Raw genomic sequence first — 25,030 nt, 5'->3', positions numbered from 1 at the left:
TGCGTTTCGCCTCCATCGAAACGCGGCCGCCGCGGTCGGGTTCGAACCCGAGTACTCCGACTCGATAGACGAGCGCCACTGAGCCACCGCGGCGCGTACTCCAGTCTTCCTTCCTGCCTGCGCCGTCAGGTGCCGCATGGATTGGTTAATTCGCGAATACCCCACTAACATCCTGTCATCCTTGGTACATCCAAAATAAATTAAAAGAAGAAGCGAATAAAAATTAAAATATTCGGCATGCAGAATGATGGTATAAAAATATACTTGTGCGCTCATCTTGCAAATCTAACCAATAGCGTGTGGCCACGCAGCGCATGCATCACGTGAGCTGACAGCGTGTCACCTTCGACTCGAGCGCTGCGGCCATCATTCTGTGACCACCAGTGACGGCGGCGAGACTCGATCGTTGTGGGTGAGTAGCATTTACTGGTCCTGCACTGACTGCTACGGCGCAGCTGTACAAAGTGAGCACCGTTTCTCAGTTCTGCGCTGTCCTAAATGTTACTGATCATTTAGCAACATCCCTTAGGCAAGCTTTCGTAAAGAATTGCTTTCTAGCACAGTGAGTTCGACCGCCACCCTCACCATCTTATTGTGATGCAGTGCCACGTTTCACAACGCATCCCAATCGGTTTGAGCCTTCGGAGTGAATGTTTTTCCGAGTAGGCAGGGTAAAGAACTGCGAACACTACAGAGCGCTTTGAAAAGGGACCTCGCGTTCGGTTGGTCGATACCAGCGCTCTTGTTACATTCGGCGCTTCTTTCGCAGCACCACCCTCCAGCATGCAGCGGGGCACACTTAAAGAATTTGTCTTATCTCGTCGTCGTGAATAGGTGTAAGCACGAAATGTACTGCAGGAAAAGCGTATGGTAAGCGGGGACGGCGGCATCCTTCGCCGCTTGTGGCGACGCGCGTGGCAAGCTGTCGCTACGTGCCGAAGAAGGGGGGACGGGGCGCCAGCATGTGCTACACAGAACATTGCGATGTTCGTCGGCTGGACGTCGGTGCCGCTGCGTCGACCAGCCGCGCGCCGACGCAACTTGAGGTCGCGGTTGTGCGGGTGGACACCAAGTGGTCGAAATTAATCATGAATATGCACTACGGCAATATTTTTTCTTTCCCTCCTTTCCTCATACCATTTTCCATTCCTCACGGCGTACACAGAAAAGAGAAACAACTGCCGTACGTGCCTTGCCTTTCCTGAAAACCGTAATTTTTCATCTTTGTCTTCGCGAAAATTCACTAATCAACGAACGAATGAAATACTGCACTCTTAGTTGGGCGTACGCAGCGCGCTAGCGTATGCAGCGACTCAGCGCTCTGATCGCCCGCTCGTAATGCACTAGTCTTGATCAGTAATTACGGATGAAAATTTCTTCCCAGTGTTGATGTGCTTTGACGTGTTATTACTAGATGGCGCTACCGTGTGCACATCAGGTGGTCTGAATTAGCCCTCAGCCCTTCACTGTACGGCGTGCCCTATTGTACCCATTGCTCCTGTGTCGCTTCGGGATTCGTTTGAATGCACGTGAAACAGGCTGCAGAGATTATGCGCAACCTCTACGGCGGCATAATATCCACGCCAGCACAGGCTTACCTATCGCAAGTGCAAACCACAGGGCAGCATATGATAGTCTGCGATTTCCGATCAATAATTTAACATCGGAACTTACTTGGATTGACTGGAGTCGGCGAAGTACTGCAATCGTCTGCGCAGAGAATTTTGGTCGAGTTCGACGAAAATCCTCTGCGCAGACGACTGCAGTTCTTCGCTGACTCCAGTCAATCCACGTAAGTTCCGATGTTAAATTATTTATCGGAAAACGCAGACTATCATATGCTACCCTGTGGTTTGCACTTCAGACCAATTAAGCCAGTAGTTTGCGCTGAAGAATTTTTTACAACCCGGACAGGTAAATACGGAACGCCTTGTACAAACACTGAATTCCGCACAAATAAATTAGTGAATGTACAGTGCCAGCATGCATGGCGGCTGCGATGAAACAGGCCAATCAGGCACTGGACAGGCAAGCAGTAAAATCGGAAGTGGCTATAGTAGAATACAACTTAAAGAAACAGCAGTTGCTAACACTGGGCCGTGGTCCGCGGCGTTTTGTATTACTCCGCTGGCCAATTGCAACAGTAAACGAAATCACCTTTTTAATGTTTGACTATACCACACAAACCACGTATCAAAATTATAGAGCTGATAATTTTTTCCTCGTGATAAGCTCCTTGTTTAGGTAACAAACGTTTAGGCAGCTGACTACTATTTCGTCGTGGAGGAATTCTGTGCGCGGAGACTGAATGTGGGCGGAGCTTCACTGCAGACTTAAGTTGTATCCGACTATAGCAGATGATATTCCCGTGACCCCTTGCGCTGCCGCCGGAAACAGACCTCAGCAAAGCCCATGGAACGCTATTCTTCCAGACTATAGTTTGAACTTAGGTTTGCCTATAACGGTTCTTTAAGTTAAAGAAAGCTGATTGGCTCTGCCAGCCGATGAGCCCAATTGTTACAGTGCGCTCATGTGAGTCTGTTCAAATTTCCAGATAGTTTTTGTTCGTATGCGCAAGGCATCATCAGAATGAGTAGCCGCCACCACAGACGGGACAGGCCCAGTGAAGAATCCACTCGCGGGACTGTCCGCTCCTTGACAAGTAATCGAGGTACGGCCAGCAAAACGCGGAGGAGTCAGCTGGCGCCGCCTCTTTGCTCGCAAGCACCAGCCACGGAGCCCCCGGCGAGGGCCAGCAGACCAGGCAGGAAGCTGATCTCGGAATACCTTCAGAGGCAAGAATCTCGCTGTATTCTTGGGATGCTTAAAGGGGTACTGATGCAAAATTTAGAACGCACACAAACGATATTTGTTTCATGGGCGATGCCTTCTAGAAAGCTTCGGTAGAAAGCATTGAGTCGAACATAATTTATTGATATTGAATGTTGTCCGAGGAGCCGCTCAGCATTTCGATCTGAATGGAGGGACGTCAAGGTCCACTTGCCCCAATTATGGTCAACGTTACTAGAACCTACTCAGTTTCGCAGCTCCCCATACCGCCCAGCGGAGCAGAGTGTCCCAAGCGGCGGTCACGAGAACTAACGGCGCTGCAGTCGAGTCTTGCTCCCTGCCGGGCGCGTCGTCTGCTACACGCAGCGCGGAAGCGTGGAGCGGCCGGCACATATGAGGTTTTGGCGAGCTGCATTCGCGCTCTACATGGCTGCAGTAAAATAATACTTCCATTACGGCAGCTTTTGCTTCGAAGCTGCGTGTTATCTTGGAGAAAACGTTAGTGTGATGCGAAATTAGGCTGTTAATATTGTGGAAAAATCGCAAAAACGCTGAAATGACTGCCCGTGGAGTCATCGTGGGATACCCGCTATTGCATCCCGGTGCAAAGCAGGTCAGAATGAAGAGGCCCGATGTCACAAAATACTAAAACAAAATTCAGGGGCCACTTTGACGATCTAAAGTGCGCGAGGCGAAAGCCTTTCCACGCAACTTTGGCCGCACGGCCGTTGGCACACACGAGGCGGCTTGGGGCGACTTGGTTTGGCTAGCCATGACAAATTGGGTCGAGACTAATTAGTCATGACCCATGAATAACTAGTCATGATTGATTAATTACGAACTAGTTATGTCCGGTTAATGACTGACTAGTCATGACAAACCAGTCAACTACTAATGGCTGGTTAATGACTAACTTGTCATGACTGCTTAATAACTAACCAGTCATGACAATTAATAATTGGTGATGGTTAGTCATGATTAATCCGTCATGACTAACCATGACTAATGGCTAACCAGTCATGACTTGCCATGACTGGTTAATTACCAACTAGTCATGACTAATCATTAATGACTAACTGGGTCATGACTTGACCCATGACTTACTAGTCATGATTGCTTATTGACTAATTAGTCATGTCTGGTTAATGACTAGCTAGTCATGACTAACCAGCGATGACAAACCAGTCATGTCTGGTTAATTACTAGCTAGTCATGTCTAACCAGCGATGACTAACCAGTCATAACTAGTCATGACTGGTTAATGACTAACTACTCATGATTGCTTAATGACTAACCAGTCACTACTAATCAGTCATTAGTCATGGTTAGTCATTACTAACCATGACTAATGGCAACAAGTCATGACTGCTTAATGACTAACTAGTCATGACTAACCAATCATGACTAATTGGGTCATGACTTTCTAGTCATGATTGGCTATTGACTAACTAGTCATGACTAGTTGGTTAATGACTAGCTAGTCATAACTAGCTAGTCATGATTGGTTAATGACGAACTAGTCATGTCTGGCTAATGACTAGCTAGTCATGACCAACATTACTAGAACTTGGTTCTAGTAACGTTGGTCATGACTAACCAGTCATGACTGGTTTGTCATCGCTGGTTAGTCATGACTAGCTAGTCATTAACCAGACATGACATGTTAGTCAATAAGCAGTCATGACTAATTAGTCAATAACCAATCATTACTAGTAAGTCATGGGTCAAGTCATGACCCAAATAGTCATTAATGGTTAGTCATGACTAGTTAGTAATTAACCAGTCATGACTGGTTAGCCATTAGTCATGACAGATTAATCATGACTAACCATGACCAATTACTAATTGTCATGACTGGTTAGTTATTAAGCAGTCATGTCAAGTTAGTCATTAACCAGCCATTAGTAGTTGACCGGTTAGTCATGACTAGCCAGTCATTAACCGGACATGACTAGTTCGTAATTAAACAATCATGACTAGTTATAACCAGTCATGACTAGTCGACTGCTTAATGACTAACCAGTCATGACCAATGCGTCATTAGTCATGGCTAACCAGTCATGACTAATGACTAACCAGTCATGACTAGTAATGACTGGTTAATGAATAACTAGTCAATCATGACTAACAGGTCATGAGTGATTAATGACTGACCAGTCATGACTGGATAGTTAGTCGTTAACCAATCATGACTAACTAGTCATGAGTTAATGGCTAGTTTAAATGCCAAATGAGTAAGTGACTTCAAATGCCAAAGGCCCTGGTTCGATTCTCAGCCTCGACAGTTTTTTTTTAGTGACGCCGAAACGAGGACACATCTGCCGACACGGCTGCTAAGACAGTATGAGGCATTAAAGGCTTTCGCCTTAAAATTAACCGAGAAGCAGACGACACGTACAAAACGGCTGTCGCGAGCGCTCTCTTTAAAAAGGGCGGGACAAGGCCAGCGAGCCGCACCGAGCGGCGACGAGGGAGCAAGACTCGATCGCAACGCTACTAGTTCGCGCGACCGCCACTTGGGACAGCTCTCCGGGCAGAGCTGTGAAACTGAGTTTGTTCCAGTAACGTTGATTATGGTGATGTCACCGAACCTAGTGGTTGTTCGCAGGAATAAGCAGTGCTTGCCGGCGACGCAGACCTCCTCAAAAATGTGGTAGCCCAGGTTGAACGGTCGACCGTGACGTCGCCCTTGAGCGCTGGCGCCGACCAAGGCCGGAACTGCCAGTACAAAGTCGTTTGTAATTATTAAAGCTGCGGGCTGACGTTCTGAGCTATAGGAGGTATTCATATGACGTCATCCGCAAGGGGCGCTAGCTGCCGGCGCGGCATTCGCCATGTTGGTGGTCGCGCGCGCGTCCGCCACAGCCAGCCGCAGCGTTTAAATAGCTGGTGATGGGTGAAATATGAGTGTATTTCGCGTCTCGCCGCAGATAATTTCTGTCCGACCTGTACCGCCGCGTGACTGAGTGAATATTCCGTGAACTGTGCGAAGCAGAAAAGAGCGGGCACGCTCAGAAGGTTCTACTGTGTGAAAAGATCGACCCCTCATAGGAATGCGGAGGCGCCGGCATGGTGTGCGACGTACAGGACTGCTGCCGCGCGTTGAATTCACCGGTATCGAGGCCCACCTTGTGCACGGCTTAAGTTTGCTGACAGGCCAAGGAATTACAGCATACAAACCTATGAGAGGGTGCAATTACTTGACAAGCGGGTGAGTCCAAGAGCCATGCTGAGGGTGCCGAAGGCCGAGGTGCCGTTTTTGGAGGTGAGTAATTCGAAGGGTCTGTTCGCTTAGCCGTAGCTTAACTTGTCACCTCTATCTGCTGAAAGTGACGTGTTGCTACGGCTTGAAGCAGCGCTACGTAGCTACAATCAAAACTGCAAAATATTCTCGCTGGGTCTGACGTCCGTGCTGCGAGCATTTGTTTGACCGTTCTGCCGCTGGAATTATCAGTTTCTGCGGCGCCAGTTTTGGAATTTCGGTAGTTATTCGTGCTGTTTATCCACGATGTGCCCTGCATGACTAGCTGACAGTTATCAACTGATATTAAAAGCTGCAAGTCGTGTACATTTTTGCGTGCAGTGCCGCCAGCCAGTTTTGCTGCCGAGTTGAGGCAGCTCTGTTTTATCACGGCACAGAGGAATTCTGCTGCAAACTTCATGCACAATAAGCGTACGCGGTCGCTGATGCATTTAACAACGTGCAAATATGTTACTGATCACTAACAGTTCAGGCCGGGTACCTTACGGCGTACCGTGTTTACTGCGTGAGCTAGCGTGAAACGACCGCAAACATGGCGCGTTTGCCGCGGCGACGCTCGCGCCGTCTGGTAGCGCGGCCTCAGTGTTCATGGTTACTGGGCCAAAGCACCCTTTTCCAGGGCGAAAATACGGACGCCCCAAAACCCTGCACCCCCCTTTAATTAAGCTCGTTGTGCCTGCAGACTCTCACCGCCGAGCTCTTTTGATAACGTAAGAACGTGTTGTTCTTACGCGCCGACGTGTTTCAAATCCATGAAGCAGCGTTTGATTCTTCGATTTGAAACACGTTGGCGGCCCGAGCACACTGCACAGGAAGAAAAATTCAGGGGCACTTTGGCTCTCTAAAGTGTTGGAAGGCGAAAGCGTTTCCTGGCGCACTGTTTGTATTTTATTTTTCATATTTTCTTTTTATATTTTTTATTTTTGTTTCTTATTTTTACTTTTACTTTTGTTTCTTTTCTCATTTTTATTTTTTAATTCATTTATTTTATGAAACCCATAGATGTGCCTTTATTCATGCTCAAAGCCTGGGCCTTCTTGGTGGAGTGGTAGCCTCTCCACTTCAAATGCCGAAGGCCCTGGTTCGATTCCCAGCCTCGACGCAGTTTTCTTTAAGGCAAAGAGAGAGAGAGAACAACTTTATTTGTCACTTCAGTGTTGGGAGATAGGGCAGGTGGGCTGAGTGTGACCCCCAGGTGGGGGCGACGTCTTGAGCCCATGAGACGAGTGCGAGTTGTCTTCTTGTGTGGTCATGCAAGAAGTCGGATCCAACCCTTCGAGGAAAGAGCTGGCAGTAATATTTCTGGGGGCGGATTACCCTCGCATCCCCAGAGGATGTGTGCCTGAGTGGCAAACACTCCGTGGTCGCAATTAGGACAAATGGGGTCGTATTCCTCGTCAGTGATGAGGTATAGTCTAGAAGGACTGAGAATAGAATTGGTCTACAGTCTGCGAAGCATGTTGGCTTGCGTTCGGTCGAGGTCGGGGTGGGGAATTTTGAATGGCTCGTTTAGAGTCACTGAGAATCCTGCGTGTGCGGAGATCTACGATGGCCAGCGAGATCGCGAACTCTTCGGCAGCAGTGGGAGAGTGTGTGCGCACTGTGGCGGCGTTGATTGGCGTAGCTACGCAGGCCACGCATGTGTTGGAGTCGCATTTCGCCGCGTCCACGTACATGGCGTGCATGTCGGTGGAGTACGTGTCGTCCAGAGCCTGGGCCTTGAGTTGAAGGCGCGTGTTGTGGCGGCCGGGCAACATGTTCTTGGCCATGGGTTTGACGATCAGCCGACTATAGACTCCAGTTGGAAGGGGGGAAGTGGAGTGGATGTCACCTCTAGGGTTGATGTTAAGACGGTCGAGAATGTAACGACCGGGTTTGGTGCGAGAAAGGCGGTGTATCTGTGCAGTCTTGTGTGCTTCGATAAGCTCAGTGAGGGTGTTGTATACCCCGAGCTGTTGTATACCCCGACCATTTGCCTGCACAAAAGCGCGGACGGTGTCGATTGCCTGTTGGAGTGAATCTTGTACCTTCCTGTCCAAGCCAGAGTTGCTCCAGAGGGTGATATCGTCGGCGTATAGTGAGTGTTTGTTATGGGGTATGGTGTCCAGAAACGAGCGGAGGCCTCGCACAGTGATGTTAAAGAGGAACGGGGACATGACTGCTCCCTGTGGTTTCCCCCCGGTGCCCATGGTGATTTTGTCGCTGCAGAGGTCTCCAATGTGGAGTTCTGCAGTGCGGGTGCCTACATTCATCTGGGAGAGGTTGGTCGGTATAGATGCATGCGACACGTTGTAGAACGCCTTACTGACGTCGAGGCTGAGAATGGTGCGTGTGGCCCGGATGGGACTGGGGTCAAGTATGTCGTGTTGTATCTGCCACATGATGTCCTGTGTGGACAGTCCAGCCCGGAAACCAATCATGGTGGGGGGGGGGGGGGGGGGGTCAAGCCTTGAATGCCTGATACTGTCGTGACCAAGGAATGTTAGCAAATGTGCCCGCGTTTCGGCGTCACTACTGAAAAAAAATTCTATCGAGGCTGGGAATCGAACCAGGGCCTGTGGCATTGAAGTGGAGACGCTACCACTCCACCACGAAGGCTCAGGGTTTGGGCATGAATAAAGGCGCATCTAGTGAATGCATGGGTTTCATAAATAAAATCAAATAAATAAAAGCAAAGAAAATAACAAAATAAAATAAAAAGTATGAAAAATAAAAACAATGCGCCAGGAAACGCTTTCGCCTTGCAGCACTTTAGACAGCCAAAGTGCCCCCTGAATTTAAGTAGTGACACCGAAACGCGGACACACTTGCTAACATTCCTTGGCTACGACAGTCTGAGGCATTAAAGGCTTTCGCCTTAATAGCTTGCTACAGTCCACGCCTCGTCTCTGTTTCTTCGAGTAGCCAGCGCCCGCGACGGCTACCGCAAATGAGCTAATCTCACGTGCTCATGAGCACTCCGCACTATATATAGACTGAAAATGCATATTCTCCTCCCGCGCATAGATTCTGCCCTCTTGTAAGTGGGTGGAGGCGTGGCTCGGGTAGGTCAGCGTGCATTGAATTTCTTAGCCACATGCAAGGAAATTCAGACACGAAAACGGGGACGTACCAGCTATGGCTTATCGACGTCATAACAGCAGGCGGTAGCTAAGGACCTTGAAATTCTCGAACACAGCGTGCTGTAGAACCCGGCTTCCGCCTTTTGTCGCATCTCGTGAATAAAAATTCAGGGAGGCATTTTGCTGACCTAAAGTGCGGTGGGGCGAAAGCCTTAAGCGTGGGGTTGCTGTTTGTGTCACTGATGTGTGGTAAAGATGTTAAGCTTCGCCTCTAAGAGTGGAACGCGACAGTCTTGCAACGCTGCCAGGGAATCCACAGAACGCCATCGCCCGTTCGGCTGTACGCCTTTCTCGTCGGTAAATTGGTTTTTGAGGAAAGGAAACGTATCTGTCTCGCATATCTCGGTGGACACCTGAACCTCGCCGTAACGGGAAGGGAGGAAGACGGCAGTGAACGAAGACACCGTATTCACTAGACGTGCATTTGTTCATTCCAAATAATCGAGCTGGCATGGCGGAGTGGTTACCTTGCTTGTCTCGCACTCTGGAGACCCTGGTTCGATTCCCCAACTCAACCAATTTCCTACTCGGTTTTATTTATTTATCTGGTCTGACTATAAATGTTAATTAGGCTAATTGCTTGACTTTTATTTCTCATTTCGTCATTAATTATCATGAAGTATCGATTAAGTAATGATTGGCATATGCCCATATAAGGCACGTAACCGAAACGAGGACACATCTGCCGACACGGCTGCTAATGACAGTAGAGGCAAAGGCTTTCGCCTTAATACAATAAAGCCAGCCATGGATGGCTCTGTCCGTCGCCAACTGAAAGAACGGTGCTCTAAGAGTGAACGGCTATTTGAGAATTTGGTGCTTTGCGATGGCATGGTGTTAAGCATTTCGCTTAGAGCTCCTTTCACTTGCAAGGTGCGCACTGCGAGTTGCGCCATTGCGACTGTCGTGCAAAGCATCCACGGGGTGGTGGATATACCGAAGGTCGCGTGCCCCTTTCACTTCGTTTCGTTCTATGTTCATTGTACATGAATTGATCATGCTAGAACTCTATTTCAACTGGTTAGGTAGATTCCGTTCAACGGGGCAATTAAGTGTCTTGCAGTTCGTCAATAATCGGTTCCTTCTTACCCCTAATGTATGATTAAATTTTCCAGAAAGAGAAATGCAAAAGAACTAGTTATGCAACATACCTGCCGATCACTGCCAGACTAAATAGTAAGAGTGTATTCTCATCTATCGACTCCAGTAATAGCATAACCATTTATGCATAAAGTTACCAGAAGCAATAAAGTATTGGATGGAAAATGAAGGTGTCCTGAACCAGTTCAAACTGTCCATTTCTTTAAACACATATCACGCCGCACCAACGAATTGCTACTGTTCAGTCAGTAGTTCTGCTCTCGAGAGCTGCTAACACCCTTCTTAAGTTGTGTCTGATAAACTAAATGCTGTTTGCCCTTCGGTGGGCCCTTCTTCCCAGCATTTTTCTGCATTTTCTTCTTGCCTGGCTTCACTTCGTTCAAGCATCCTGAGGATCGCAGTGCATATAGCGTACGGTGATACTTTAACTACCACCTTAGCGCTTAGTGGTCTGAGCATCCGCCTCGCATGCGGTAGGTGCGGGGTTCGATCCCCAGTGCCGCCGGGTACCCACTGGTGATGCAATGGGCACAAGCTTTCCCCTGATCTGGTGCTCGACTTAATTAGGATGAAATGCTTGGGAAATGGGTCTTTGACCTTGAGTACAAAAGAACACCATGTGCCAAGCGCACTTTGGCCACAGATGCCCTTGCGCCATAAAAATCCGTCGTCATCATCAGCTCCTTTAACAACCATTTTTGGCTGTGCACTCCACGTTGTGCCCCTAAGTGTATCTCATCTAAGAACGTACAGTACACTTCCCGTGTGGTTCGCGGAATCGGATGAGCCCCAACATCTTAAGGTGCTCAAAGGTTCTAAACTCAAAGATTAAAAGCACTTTTCTGAAGCTTCGTCCGTTTCGAAAGCAGAACGCTTTCTTGCACTCTACCTTACAGACGGCGGAAAAGGACTACGGCAGCTTCTGCCCCGCCCACTGCGCCCACGCTCTCCCTCTCCTGCTCCCAGTAAGTGAACGTTCACGAAATGGGTTACACACCTTAGACTGCTTTCTTCCAGGACGCTAAACAGTTCATATGATCAGTTTACTTACCGCAACCTGTATGACTGGTTCGTAGCACAGGGAAACGCGTTACACACGGGCCTCAAAACGAAATGGGTTGGTTTTTATATTTCTGTTCACAACACTTCGTCTTGATTTTTATTCGGCATTGTTAGACTTTTGGATGTCCACTTGCAATCTGAACCCAATGGAACTCAGAATGTTGGATGTAGTGTTTAATGAAGACTGAAAATTGACCATCGGATGGTAACAATGTTCATCAGTCGGCTGCTCTGCAATGTTATTTTTTATCAAAGTTATTTCATGAATCTGCTTTCTCTCTTGCATTGTAGATCATCACTGACTGTTTCATTGGCACAGGGAAACGTCTTCGCGCGCGTGCGTGGGTGGGCATCAGTGACTGCGTGTAGGCAGCTACAACCGCTGGTGATTGGTGCATATGCTAGGCTTAGAGGTTTGTAGAGAGCAGAGTTTTGCTGGCGTGTTTTCTTCTGTGAAATGATTGCTTAGACATTAGTATACTTCAGTCACCCTGTGGTACTCCCCTACGACGGCTAAATAAATTATTTTTGAATTTCTTCTCGATGCTGTTTCGGTTTCAGCTTCATCTAATTGAACAATGGCTTTGAAGTCACAGGTGATTTTAGGTCATGTGAGGCATAAAAAAACGGCAGTATTATCGCTGATATGTGGTTTAAAGTCAGTACAACAGTTAAGCCAGCCTGCTTCAAGAGCCGGAAAGGCAACGAACGACGTATCAGCGGTCATATTTCAGGTTTTTTTCATGCCTAATGTGCCCTAAAGCCACTTTTTCCGCCGCAATCATTCGGTTGACGGAATCGAAACCTAAATTTAGTGGTCGCAGGTGAACACCACATGATGATCCAGGTATCCTAATGTTTAATGCATCATTACAGTGAAGAAAACGCAAAAAAACGAAGATGAAATGCTATGAGCTTAACTGCAAATGCTTACATCCAGACCATATTGAACCAAATGTTATCGCTAGATAGCGCGTCCTTATCCCAAAACACGCCCAGAACGTGCTCTAGAAAGGCGTTTTGCCCTCTGTACTTTCCCAGGTAGTCAAATTTCCCCAGCGTCCCTCGTACTTCATAGCCTTAGTCGCTTTGGGACGTTAAGCCCCATATCTCCATAACACCAACCTTTTAACCATTTTCGAGTAATAAAAACCAAATCACTAACAACTCCAGCAGCTCCCGCTCTGGACACCGAACTTCTCGGAGTCATTGGCAAAGATATGCAGACGAAGATTTATGTAGTTGCGAAACAACCTGGGTCTAGCCACTTGTGCGGCTGGGGTAAAATAGAAAACGTTGTTTATAGATTTTCAGGTCTGGTCGATGTTGATGGCGCTTCGCGCAGGCAGCTGGAGAGTGCTGTGAAGGGATGGATAAGCTTCAAGACGCAAGGGGGCAGATAATAGTGTGGTAGGTCCCACCTACGGTCTTGTATGACGGGATTTCTTGATATATATTCCTTGCGTAATTTGTTATTAATTGTTGCTAAACTTTCACCTTCAACCCTATTCTAGGGTGTCTCCTCCAAGCAAGCCGGCGTGGACCGGTTCTTCATGCTCCAGGCTGCGCTTCGGCAGCAGAGAGGTACAGCGCGGGCCGTATGACTCGGGTTCCTGGTACGCATGGCTCGTGGTACCTCGCAGGGGCGCCATAACGGGACTGGGAGCAATTCCTTCGATCGATCCGTGAGTAGCACCCAACTTCCTGCGCCGGCCACCGATCGGGACTTTTTGAGTGCTCTGGACATTCCTTTTGATTTTCTTCCTCTATATTAGTTGTGACAGCAGACGAGAGCAGGCAAGAGCTGCTACGGGGCATCTCGCCGGTGTCTTGCTTGATGTTTGATGTCTAGCTAGCGAAAAAAGCAATCACACAAAAAATTAACAAATAATCAGACAAAACATTAGAGATCAAAAATAATGGCATCGTATGCGCGCAAAATAGTCACCTAAAGCTTCTTTCTAACCAGAAATTTATGCAAAAATAAGCACTGTACGTTTTGTCACAAGCAATATCAGTGGCTAGAAAACTTACGGTGGACTTAGTGAAATGAGGTAGGATTTAATATGGTGTTCCCCTCCTTCTGCTCAACCCTAAATAACACAAGAGAAAGAAGAAAAAAAATTAAAAGTCGCACTCTCCTCCCCACCCCGTTATCTCGCTCAAGATTAGCTGGTACACACAAGCCTCGACATGGCGTCGGCGTGCGCGTTTTGGATCCCCTTTTCGTGTTGCACTTTTGCAAAGCCAGCGTCCATCGAGTGAGCTTAGCGCTGTGCGGACTGCTCAGGGTGATGGAGCGGATAGGACTATGATCAGTGATGATCACTCGCACATTAGTGCCGAACAACCACGCCTCGAGGGTTTTACGGCGCTCGGCTGCTGACCCGAAAGAGGTGGATTCGATCCCGGCTGCGGTGGTCGAATTTCGATGGAGGCGAAATTCTAGAGGCCCATGCACTGTGCGATGTCAGTGCACACCAAATAACCCCGGATGATCGAAATTTCCAGAGCCGTTCAATACTGCGTCCCTTAGAGCCCGAGTCGCGCGCGGCCCGATGGACTGCGGGTCGCACCGGCGCCGCGCGTAGAACGCGTGTTAACGTGTTCGCTTCGGTCGCTGTTTCGCTCAATCACCTAACGTTTGATAGTGTGTGCTGTACGTCACTACTCAAATTTTCCCTCTTCCAGAGAGTACTGCATCCGAGAGTAGTCGACCAGGTAGGGTACGGACTGGAAACCTGTACTCGTAAGCAGATTTCTACGCTGGCGTGTCGTTTGTTGCAGTATTTTACGTGTGCTATCACCTATGATAATTTTATGCATAAGAATGTAGATTTGCTGATTTGACTCAATGGTGTAGCAACCGGATAGGCGAGCTGCAGACTGAAGGTTGTCGGTATACAAAGCGCGTGTTTTCGATCACCAGAACGTTTTCGGCATCCTAGCGCTGAGCTTGCTCTTGTTCCTATAAACACAATTCATGCGGATTGAAAGCACGACCGCTACCAATTTCAGTTGCTCTCTCCGCGTGCATGCCAGAGGGACGGGGGTAGGGTTGGGGGGGGAGGGGGGCGTTAAGGGTTTTTTTTCTAGTATCTTTCTGCTGTTGGTATCTACCTTAATCATGAAAATATACATGCTTTCATTATAACATTCTGTGACACTTTCAGATTTCTTTTATGCGCACAGATAGACGACACAATAAGACAAGGTAGACAGGACGGAGCCCAAACTTTCAACTATTTTATTCCGGAAAAAGTACATGACATTTGTGACACTTTGCCAAACGACTATGCAACGCTTTCACACGCGGCTAGAGCTCTTCTCTGCTAATATCTATTCAAGCTTTGAGAAATTAAGCGAAAGTGCGTTTTTCTGCACCAGGTTGCATAAACCTTAACAGAATTTGTTTTCTGTTGCCGCTGCGACTCAGTTGAGCTGACAACGGTAATTTGTTGATAAACTGGCGCTCCACGCACGCGACAAGAAAGCCCTGTTTATGAGGGGTGCTTTATGGCCGGCAGGAACGATTAACAGTGCTTGGGAACGTGAACTGCATGCTAGCCGCACACCTAATGCTTGATACTGAACAAAAAGTTTGCGGTGGAACACCACACGGTAGCGATATGAACACGTGCGCGCATGCTAAGCACCTGCACAATTAACGCGAATCTAAAGCTAATTGCCATTATAACGCATCAATGTTATCTCTTTGATAACGTAAATACTTCCTGAAACACAGCCACGCTGCGGAAGTATGTTCGGCAATGTTTTTTTTTAGCGCCCGAAGCGCGGCTGTATGAAGGCGCGGCCGCGGAGCTGCCGCAGCCCCGCAGTACCCAAAGAAACGCCCGCGCAGCGCGCCAGTCGGCGGAAAATGGCCGCGCCGAGGAGCGGCTCTGGATGCCGGCTTTTTCGACTCTAGGAATAGCGTGGGGGGGCGGGGCTAAGGCATCAACTCTTTCCTCTTCTGCGAGCGCAGTCCACTGTCCAACATGCCGGCACCCTTCGACCTGTTTATGAACAACTTCTGCCCCCCCCCCCCCCCCTGCTGCTCTGTCTCCTGTTCTTTTCTCGTCACATTTTTAGCTATGATGTCCGTCAGACGACTTTTCTTCCGGCCCAATAAAAAAATTACGGCCAGAGCAGAGCTCTACAATGCACACAGCCGGGCACAGAAAAACCTAAAAGTGTCCTCTGCAGTACTCCAGATCGCACCTTACGCTAGTTATTGCGAGACACTGACAGTCATTGTTTCAGCAGCAAGCATTGGAACTCTGTCTGCATGAGCTTGAGCCGTGCAGGAATTCTCTCAAAGGATCTGACAGAACTCGTAGCGCCTCACTGCACCCGCGAAGGGCCTGCGCCAATTCCAATGGTGAACTAGTAAGGCGAAGAGCAACGAAAGATTGACGTTACCGCGCCAGCGTAATCCTCTGCTTCGGTTGTAAATAGACACCAAAATAATGCCTTATGCTGCCTCGAGCGCCCTCGGCAGTGAATATTTACTTCCCTCAACTGTCAACGACATGAAAATAGCTAAGCACATGCGACAAACTTCACTGTCACGTGAAATTTGCCGCCACTCACATCCACGCGCCACTCACGTCCACTCACACCCACTCATGTCCTATCTCCACTCGTCTCTCTCATGCTCACATCCACTCACTAGCACTAATTTCCACTCACTCGCACTCACACTCCTCTCTCACACTCGCATCATTTCACTAACACTCACCCTAATGACCACCGACACTCGCATCCTCTAGCTCGCACTCACACTCATGAACACCCACCCTCCCATCCATTCACTCCCGTCTGCTCACTCGCACTCACTAACTCGCACTCACTCACACTCACGACCACTCACAGACATGAGTGTGAGTGCGAGTGAGGCGATATGAGTGCACTCATAAGTGAGTGTGCCGACCGATGATGAGCAGTCGCCGATTGTTCCAGGTTTCAAGATGGCATGTTGACGCGTATGTACAGTCTTTGTCAAAGGCATACAGCCCCGGTGTTTTCTGGCCCCTGCAGCTCCTCTTGCATACTCAGGGACCCTAATTTCAAGACGGCGGGAGGAATTTTAAGTCCTCTACCCGCCCAAGCTTAGGACTGTCAAATGTGATTAAGAGCCCCGATACACGGGTGGGAAGCAAACCGCTTGGGCTGTATACTTTTGACAAAGACAACTATCGTGAGCAAAAAAAAAGTGACCCCTGCCTTAGCTGGCCAATCCATGCCAAACTGCATGCGAGCGCCGCCTGACGAAGCACTCCTTTTGTCGAGATCGCTGTGCCCGGTATGGCCGCGCACCAGTGCGCCGGTCTCGACACAACGAATGCCTCATCAGGCACCGCTCGCATGCCGTTTGGCACGCGTTGAAAGGGGACATTTTATTAACGCGCCAGCGTTAAAGGGCCCCTGCCCACCCTCGACTGGCAAACACTCTCTACCTCTCTTTGAGCGAGCCTCCTCTCCTTCCGGTCCCTCCTCGAAATTTTTCTCTCCCGCTCCTCGTCGAGTAGGCTCGGCAAGGCAAAATCACCCCTTCCTTCTCCGATGTAAGCCGGAGGCGTGGTGTCTGTGGAGTGCGTCACAGGGCTACGTCATGGCCCCGCCTTCAATAGAATTCTTTTCTTGGTTTTTGCTGCTGGGTCTGTTCGAGGGGAGGGGGGGGGGCGCTGCGGGCGCGCACACTGAACAATCGAGAGGCGCGATCGGCTCGACCACCTAGACTTGTTAGCGAGCGCATCCTTTCATACATCTGTTTGTCATTCCCAGTTAGCGAGCCACTTTTTCATTTTTTTTAGGCCTCCCCACCGCTTCACGAGCGGAGGGGCGGAAGTCGGTTCTGTTCGAAACACACGGCGAAGTGCGGGCCCGGCAACCGCCCGTTTGCTTTTCTTCATGTGTGTTTGTGTTCTGTGTGTTTGTGTCTTTTCTCCGCTCCGAAGCCCATGTCTTGGTTTTTGCTTGGTTTCTTGGTTTCTTGGTTTTTGCTGCTGGGTCTGTTCGAGGGGAGGGGGGGGGGGCGCTGCGGGCGCGCACACTGAACAATCGAGAGGCGCGATCGGCTCGACCACCTAGACTTGTTAGCGAGCGCATCCTTTCATACATCTGTTTGTCATTCCCAGTTAGCGAGCCACTTTTTCATTTTTTTTAGGCCTCCCCACCGCTTCACGAGCGGAGGGGCGGAAGTCGGTTCTGTTCGAAACACACGGCGAAGTGCGGGCCCGGCAACCGCCCGTTTGCTTTTCTTCATGTGTGTTTGTGTTCTGTGTGTTTGTGTCTTCTCTCCGCTCCGAAGCCCATGTCGTTCATTGGAGTCAAGGCGTACGCAAGATGCATGAAGGATATGCGGTGTCTGTGTGGAGTGGTCAAGTGGGCGAGCGAGGGAAAGGCTCTGCTGCACTACTAATTAAAACCTTGTTTTGGGGGGCTTGCATAGAAGAAAAAAAACTGAGAAGGGAGCGCGCACGCAGAGCGTCTCGTGACGTGATCACGGCGGGGGGGGCGAACCAACTCCCTCAGTTTTACTATTTTTTTACTTTTTAAGGCTAGGGTTCAAGGCTGTCGCCGCACGCTCCCTCCGCAGTTTTTTTTTTGTTCCTTCATGCGGGTTTGTAGGCATGAGCCAGAACAGAAGGCGTTGCGGAAAGCGTTGTGCAGACAACGTGACGCCAAGGCTACGCCCAACCTTCTCCCGTCAGTCAGAACGATGCACCAATGGAGTGCCTTTAGCGAAAGTAACCCCCCATGACGTCAACGGGATTCAGAGTAGTGGGGCGGGCCGTTTTTGTTGAAGGAAAGAACGAGCGGGCTTTGATTCGAATTTTCGCGGCTTTTCGGGTCGCACATGGCTCTAGTATTTTGCAGAGGTTATCATCGATGCCTCATCTACGCAGTGGGCTTGTTTTTCAAAAATGTCCGGACCCTGGTCAGTGGCCCTTTAAAGGCTCCGTGTCGCAGAAAACCGGTGGCAGCGTTGCCGTCGGCGTGCCGAGAAAGCTCTAATGAACCTAGTTATGACGTCACAACTACGTGACCTCTCACGGGTAATTTTAAGTACCCCAGTGAGATCACACTCTCGCTTACCGTATAGTATACATATGCTGCTCCATTAACGCACGGAACCCTCCCAGAGAAAGATATAAATTGGTACTAGCGTGCTCGAATTGGTTGCATACGTCTTAAGTACGTTTATATATGCAAGTTGGAGCAATTGCGGTGAAAAGTGAATTGGGGTGAATAACGTGGGATTCGAAACCACGATCTTTGGACTGAGAGACGGGCAAGCTACCCATCGGCCACAGGTGCTCGTCGTTTTAAGCGGGATAGAGGTGGACCCGGTGAATGCATTGTGGTCTTTCACTTGTAGGGGTGCCTTAAAGGCATGTGCTGATGCGTGCGTACTTTATTATTACTATGCTAATTAGTAACTAGGTAATTCCACCAGATCAATTCAGGCATCACTAATCGGGGAAGAGAGAGAGAGGGGTATAAAGCCGCCGGGTGTGCCGACAGGTTGTGATGCGGTGCTACTTCGACATTAGGTCTCGTCTGTCTGGAGGAAAGTTTGCATCCTTTGTGGAGTGTGCCGAGGCGCCGTGCGGTCCCGTTCGTCAGGAGGGAAAGACCCCCCCGCCCCCACCGCACGGCTGCCGATTAGCGGCGGCGGCCCGATAACGTCATCGCGTTCTCCTCTTAAAGGTGAACATTAATGGTCCTCCAAGCTTTTTTTTTTTTGCTCACCATAGCACTGTATTCCAGTCCTGCGATAACTTACCCAAGAATTCTGGAAAAGCGCAGTTTTTTCAGCGGGAAGTTGTTCATGAACGCAATTTTTTCGCATATCGCAACATTGCAAAATAACAGCATATCCACAAATCTGCACTCAAGAGTCATGCAGTTTTCTGCTATTTATTGTCACAAACGCATCCCATCGATTTTATGGCAGCCTGAACTACTTCGTGCGAGCCGAGGACAACTTTAGGGTAAATGGGGTTGAACGTCCCAAAGCAACTCAGACTATGAGGGTCGTTGTAGTGGAGGGCTCCGGATAATTACGACCACCTTGGGTGTCTTAACCTGCGCTGACGTCGCACGGTAGAGGAGCCTCAAAGAGTGGCTAATGCGTAAATTATTTCGGAAGCTGAATTAACAGGATTACGTCAGAGATAGACGAGTGTACAATGGCGATGGTGTCAAATCTAATGCAGAGGAAGGAACATATTGCTGCCACACACACGTGTACGGAATCGTCGCGGGAAATTAGATTACGTCGGACATTCTAACTTCGTTTCGTCTGTGTAGTACTGAAGCGTTTTGGTGAACATTTATCGTACTCTCTCCGCAAGAACCCGCCTTTAAATTCAAAACGATAGCAATACATATCCCTTCCTCACCAATCAGCCACTGCAGAGCGGTCGTAGACAGCACGACCCCAGACATTCAAGCACATCCTCGATAGCTGTCAAGCACTTGCAGATCACGCGTAGTCTTTCAGGCCCAGGACCGCTTCCGGATTCGGTTCCGGTTTCGTACGTCAGCGGTGGCCTACTGGTCTGAGCATCCGCCTCGTATGCGGAAGACGTGGGGTCGGAAAAATAGGGTCCACCTTGAGTGCACGAAAACCAGATTGTGCTGTGGCGCTCTTTGGCCAAAGCTAGTCTCCCTTGCACCATAAAAATTCCTCATCATCTTCTGATCCCGGTTCCGCCATACTATAACGGGCCGACGTCGTTCACATCACAGGGAATCGCGCATAGAGCGGCCGCTGTGAAGTTAGCGGATACAGGCGCAAACGTGAGGGACTGGACTTCATTCGCACTGTGGCGCAAGCCTATAGGAAGTCGCTGGAACAGGATGGCCCCTAATTGTTTGGCGCTACGTCAGTAGGAGGTCATGAGGGCTGTTCGTTTACCTAGCCCTTCGTGCTCATCATTTTCAGTGCACTCGTGTTCCCATGGTTGTTGAAACCCACGAATAAAGAATTGAATATCCTGCTATTCGAATTGCTGAACGAATCAAATAGTCCATTCAGAAAATTATCCGAAAGGAAGAGAGTATGTTTTAAAGTTTTTGAATAGTTTTGGAATAATTGGCGCTAACTGGTAAAAGGGTTCTACCTAGTTTTCTTCTACGACTGTTTCGAAAACAGGGTCCACTCGGGCGCCGCAAAACACGTTTTTGAATGGTTTTGGAATTTCTGGCCCTAACTCCTAAACGGCTTTACGTAGTTTTCACAGGGTCCAATCAGGCGCCGCGCAGTATGCTGTCACAATGGATATGCACGGGAAGGCAGGTTTCAGCGGCACGACGCGCTCCATTCGTGTGGCGGCGTTCACAATGCTCACACATGGCCTTCAAGGTTATGTAGCAGGGTTCAGGCAAGTTTTGTAAGACCTCCCTTAAAGGGCCACTGCCCAGGGTCCGGACATTTTTGAAAAACAAGCCCACTGCATAGATGAGGCATCGAAGATAACCTCTGGAAAATACTAGATCCATGCGCGCCCCGAAAAGCTGCGAAAATTCAAATCAAAGCCCGCTTGTTCTTTCCTTCAACAAAAACGGCCCGCCCCACTACTCTGAACCCCGTTGACGTCATGGGGGGTTACTTTCGCTAAAGGCACTCCATTGGTGCATCGTTCTGACTGACGGGAGAAGGTTGGGCGTAGCCTTGGCGTCGCGTCGTCTGCACAACGCTTTCCGCAGCGCCTTCTGTTCTGGCTCATGCCTACAAACCCGCATGAAGGAACAAAAAAAAAACTGCGGAGGGAGCGTGCGGCGACAGCCTTGAACCCTAGCCTTAAAAAGTAAAAAAATAGTAAAACTGAGGGAGTTGGTTCGCCCCCCCCCGCCGTGATCACGTCACGAGACGCTCTGCGTGCGCGCTCCCTTCTCAGTTTTTTTTCTTCTATGCAAGCCCCCCAAAACAAGGTTTTAATTAGTAGTGCAGCAGAGCCTTTCCCTCGCTCGCCCACTTGACCGCTCCGCACAGACACCGCTTATCATTCATGCATCTTGCGTACGCCTTGACTCCAATGAACGACATGGGCTTCGGAGCGGAGAAAAGACACAAACACACAGAACACAAACACACAAGAAGAAAAGCAAACGGGCGGTTGCCGGGCCCGCACTTCGCCGTGTGTTTCGAACAGAACCGACTTCCGCCCCTCCGCTCGTGAAGCGGTGGGGAGGCCTAAAAAAAAATGAAAAAGTCGCTCGCTAACTGGGAATGACAAACAGATGTATGAAAGGATGCGCTCGCTAACAAGTCTAGGTGGTCGAGCCGATCGCGCCTCTCGATCGTTCAGTGTGCGCGCCCGCAGCGCCCCCCCCCCCCCCTCCCCTCGAACAGACCCAGCAGCAAAAACCAAGAAAAGAATTCTATTGAAGGGGGGGGGGGGGGCATGACGTAGCCCTGTGACGCACTCCACAGACACCACGCCTCCGGCTTACATCGGAGAAGGAAGGGGTGATTTTGCCTTGCCGAGCCTACTCGACGAGGAGCGGGAGAGAAAAATTTCGAGGAGGCAATGGAAGGAGAGGAGGCTCGCTCAAAGTGAGGTAGAGAGTGTTTGCGACTATGGGGTGGGCAGGGGCCCTTTAAATGCCCAATCTGTGAATCCTTGACTCGTACAGAGCTCTCGCCGCTCTCATGCAGTGTGATGTGTTAGTTCATTTGCTGTCGTCAGCAGGATGAAAGTGCAATTGTCTGATACGTTCGACATGAAGGTCACCGATCTACGACGTCGACTTCGTCACGCGTATTCCTTTCTAGAGATCAGTGTCTCGTATTTTAGCAGCTACAACTATAAAGCTCTAAAGCTTTAGCGCCTTAACGCAGCGCCGCTCTTAGCGCTTCGCTGTGTCCCACAATTATTCGTTTCGCACGAATACTCTCGGCAGTACCGGATATTCGTGAAATATTCAATTCGTGTTCTACTTGCTTATTACCTACACTATTCATATTCGATTAGAGTTCGAGAGAATAGCTTTCGCGCAGCCCTCTTTCAGATGTCCTTCTGGAGGCCTGTGTACTATTCGATGTCAGTCCACGTTAAAGAACCCCAGGCGCTCGATATTTCCGGCGCCCTTCTCTACGGCGTCCCTAATAACCTGGGTCGCTTTGCGGCATTAAACCCCCACAAACCACATTGGTCTAAAATCGTGCCTTCGTAAAAGCAGGTAATCTACACAAGGTTCTCGGGGTTCACGTAATAAATTAGATGTGCTGGGCGTGCCGGTATTTACTTGAAGGCAACAGCCCTAGCTGGCGACCGGCGCCCAAGAGCTCTCTTCGTCTGCGCAGCTCGTCGTTCCCCTCGGCACCCGGACCTGCGACGCCGAGGCTTGCACCTGCAAGAACACCTCCGCAGGCCCCGCTGGACTAGCGGCCGCAAGCTTGCGGGTCTTCATGGCCTCCCATGCCGCAGACGGCGCGACGGTGTTGTGGTGTTGCCTGCTCACGACCTCGGCCAGCACTTCGGCCCTGCTGGTTGAGCTCCTCCACGGTGTCCGACCGGCGTGGCCGGCTCAGGAACATCAAATTTGTTTTATATTAATTACTTTTCTGTGTTTCTGAGCAAAAAATCGTGTTTAGTTAGACGCACGTTTGATGTAGAACCTGTATTCGCCAATTTAATTCGCAGAATAAATCATCCACGTTTTGATTAGTCACTTCTGTAGTCTCGAAAATTGTTGAACTGGAGAAGTTATCGTGGTCCCTGTATCGAGCTTCATTTATTACCCGAGTCTGATTGATACCTTGGTATTGGTGACCAGTCGCTCCAGTTCAATGCATTCTTTCCATCCCTTCATAGGCTCACTTCAAAATGGAAACTATCTATAAATGGTCCCTTACATTCTTTTTTCTTCACCTAGCATCCGGTGGGAACCTATAAACCATTTTGCATAAAGAGATTTTCATTTTTGCTTCTGGAATGATGCCCTTCACAACGAAATGTTTCCCGCTTACATATTATTCGTTAAAATCATGCGTGACGTTTAAGCTGTCATTGTTAAGTCAACACAGGTTTCATTAACTATATATTCTCAAGTGTTAATTTTTTTTTCTACCACCTGCTTTAAGCTTGTACAAATCAAAACACTGATACCACATGCACAGCATTTTTCTAGAGAACTCGGCCATGTTGATGACAACCGTGAAGAGCATAAAACTTTTTCAACTGACAAAGAAGGCCATCTCTACAGCCGGAGAGTACTGAAACAATTGTCGTTTCAAACAACGTCTGCCCATTACATCAAATGGTAAGTTACGGCAGTCCTGTAGCCACTGTTTCCGGAGAAAGCGCACATAAAGGAAACTTGATAAGGAGGGCTTCAGTGCGGGCTAGTTAGTGTGACGTACTAGAAGACGGCACACAAACGGACGCCACGCAGAAAGGAGCACACTCGCATAAGGCTGTGTGTTCCTTTCAGCGTGGCACCCGTTTGTTGGCTGTTTTCTAGCAGAAAGTTGATAAGTTTGTATTTACTTTATCTACCCAGCTTACTAACTACGGAACAGCTATAGCACCAGGTGTAATCGCGTTATCGGATGTCACAGATAACAAAGTTGCAATGCCTGGCAATGGGAATGAGTGACGTGTAAAATTTTGCATTAGGCGAGTTTTTGTTCTCCACCGCTGAGAGGCAAGCACCGGACACATCCCCCGTCTTCCTGTATGGTCAACAACGGTGACGTATCGATTTGAAAATTAAGGTGGGGGGGGGGGCACTTAAGGAATTCTGAGGTGTAAATGCGAGAGCATTTGCCCTAACATGAGAAGTCTGCCCGCGGAGCTCGCAGTTCCCTTTCGTGATGCACTTGGTAGCGGATATGACATCATAGCAAAAACTAAAGGGAAATTCCTCTGAAAGGCCTATTAAACGCACAACCTCTGGACGCTACCATCCAAAGAGATCCCAAGAAGCAGGGCAATGGTACTCCGGATAGGGCGGAACGACCGGAGTAGAACATTCGCCACTGCGCATTCTGAATCACGGCTCAGATTTATCCATCCAACCCTGGGCGCACTTTTTCGCAAAGGACAGCTCAGTGGGGTCAGGCACAAATGCGCGCCTTGGTGCTTAAAGTCCGCCACAGGGGAGCCTCGAGAAGAAAAGAGAAAAGCGGAACGTTCTAGAGGTGTGTTACCGTCCGTGCCTGCAGCTTTGCCCGTGAGTACCATCGGGGAGAAAGGTATCTTGCCGGCCGACAACAAAGCTTTTACGCCCTCGATGCCGCTAGCGTGAATTAGAAACATTTGTCTCCTGTACTACGTGCTCATCTAGGACCGGATATGAACGGCATGCTGAAACGCCCTAGTAATATTTTATTTTAGTGTCCCGGTGGGGAAGTTGTCAAGCTCACCACCGGTCCAGATATATAGTGGCAGCCGGGACGAGTAGATTCTTGCGGACGTCTTCGACGAATGACGCCTAGAACGGATTCTCGAAGAACAGACAGCATGGAGCTGGTCTGATAGAGGAAGCCGATCAGGCAGCCGGTCCATATGAACATACGCAGGCAGATGGAAGGCGGCGTTAAGGCTCAGAAGGGCGCCTCCTGTACTGGGCAGATATTCAAGCTCAAGTGGCATTGATTGGCGGCGCAACTGCGCCGAGTTGCAGCAGGCGAAAACGGCCATTGCACGCAAAAAATACCTGCATTAACCTTTAA

General features: G+C 49.2%; 1 protein-coding gene across 6 annotated transcripts in view; it reads left to right on the top strand.

The window, feature by feature from the left end:
• The first annotated feature begins 334 nt into the window (after positions 1-334).
• The window catches only part of LOC149354180 (uncharacterized), a 320,413-nt gene continuing 295,717 nt past the window's right edge, over positions 335-25,030 (top strand). For 2 of the 6 annotated variants that reach the window (XM_089583127.1, XM_089583125.1), the window contains exons 1-3: positions 335-412; positions 2,555-2,795; positions 11,172-11,240. In XM_089583127.1, the coding sequence (XP_089439253.1) occupies positions 2,590-2,795; positions 11,172-11,240 (275 nt within the window). In that variant the 5' untranslated portion in view covers positions 335-412; positions 2,555-2,589. Of the gene's footprint in view, positions 413-2,554; positions 2,796-11,171; positions 11,241-12,851; positions 13,023-22,657; positions 23,026-25,030 lie in introns of those variants that run through there. The other 4 variants (XM_089583130.1, XM_089583128.1, XM_089583129.1 and 1 more) reach the window with 4 other exon arrangements.

Source organism: Amblyomma mixtum, chromosome 3 (assembly GCF_055824585.1).
Source record: "Amblyomma mixtum isolate Tamu chromosome 3, ASM5582458v1, whole genome shotgun sequence".
NCBI lineage: Eukaryota > Metazoa > Arthropoda > Arachnida > Ixodida > Ixodidae > Amblyomma > Amblyomma mixtum.
The sequence above is the reverse complement of the archived record's forward strand: the minus strand, read 5'-3'. Positions and strand labels throughout refer to the sequence as shown.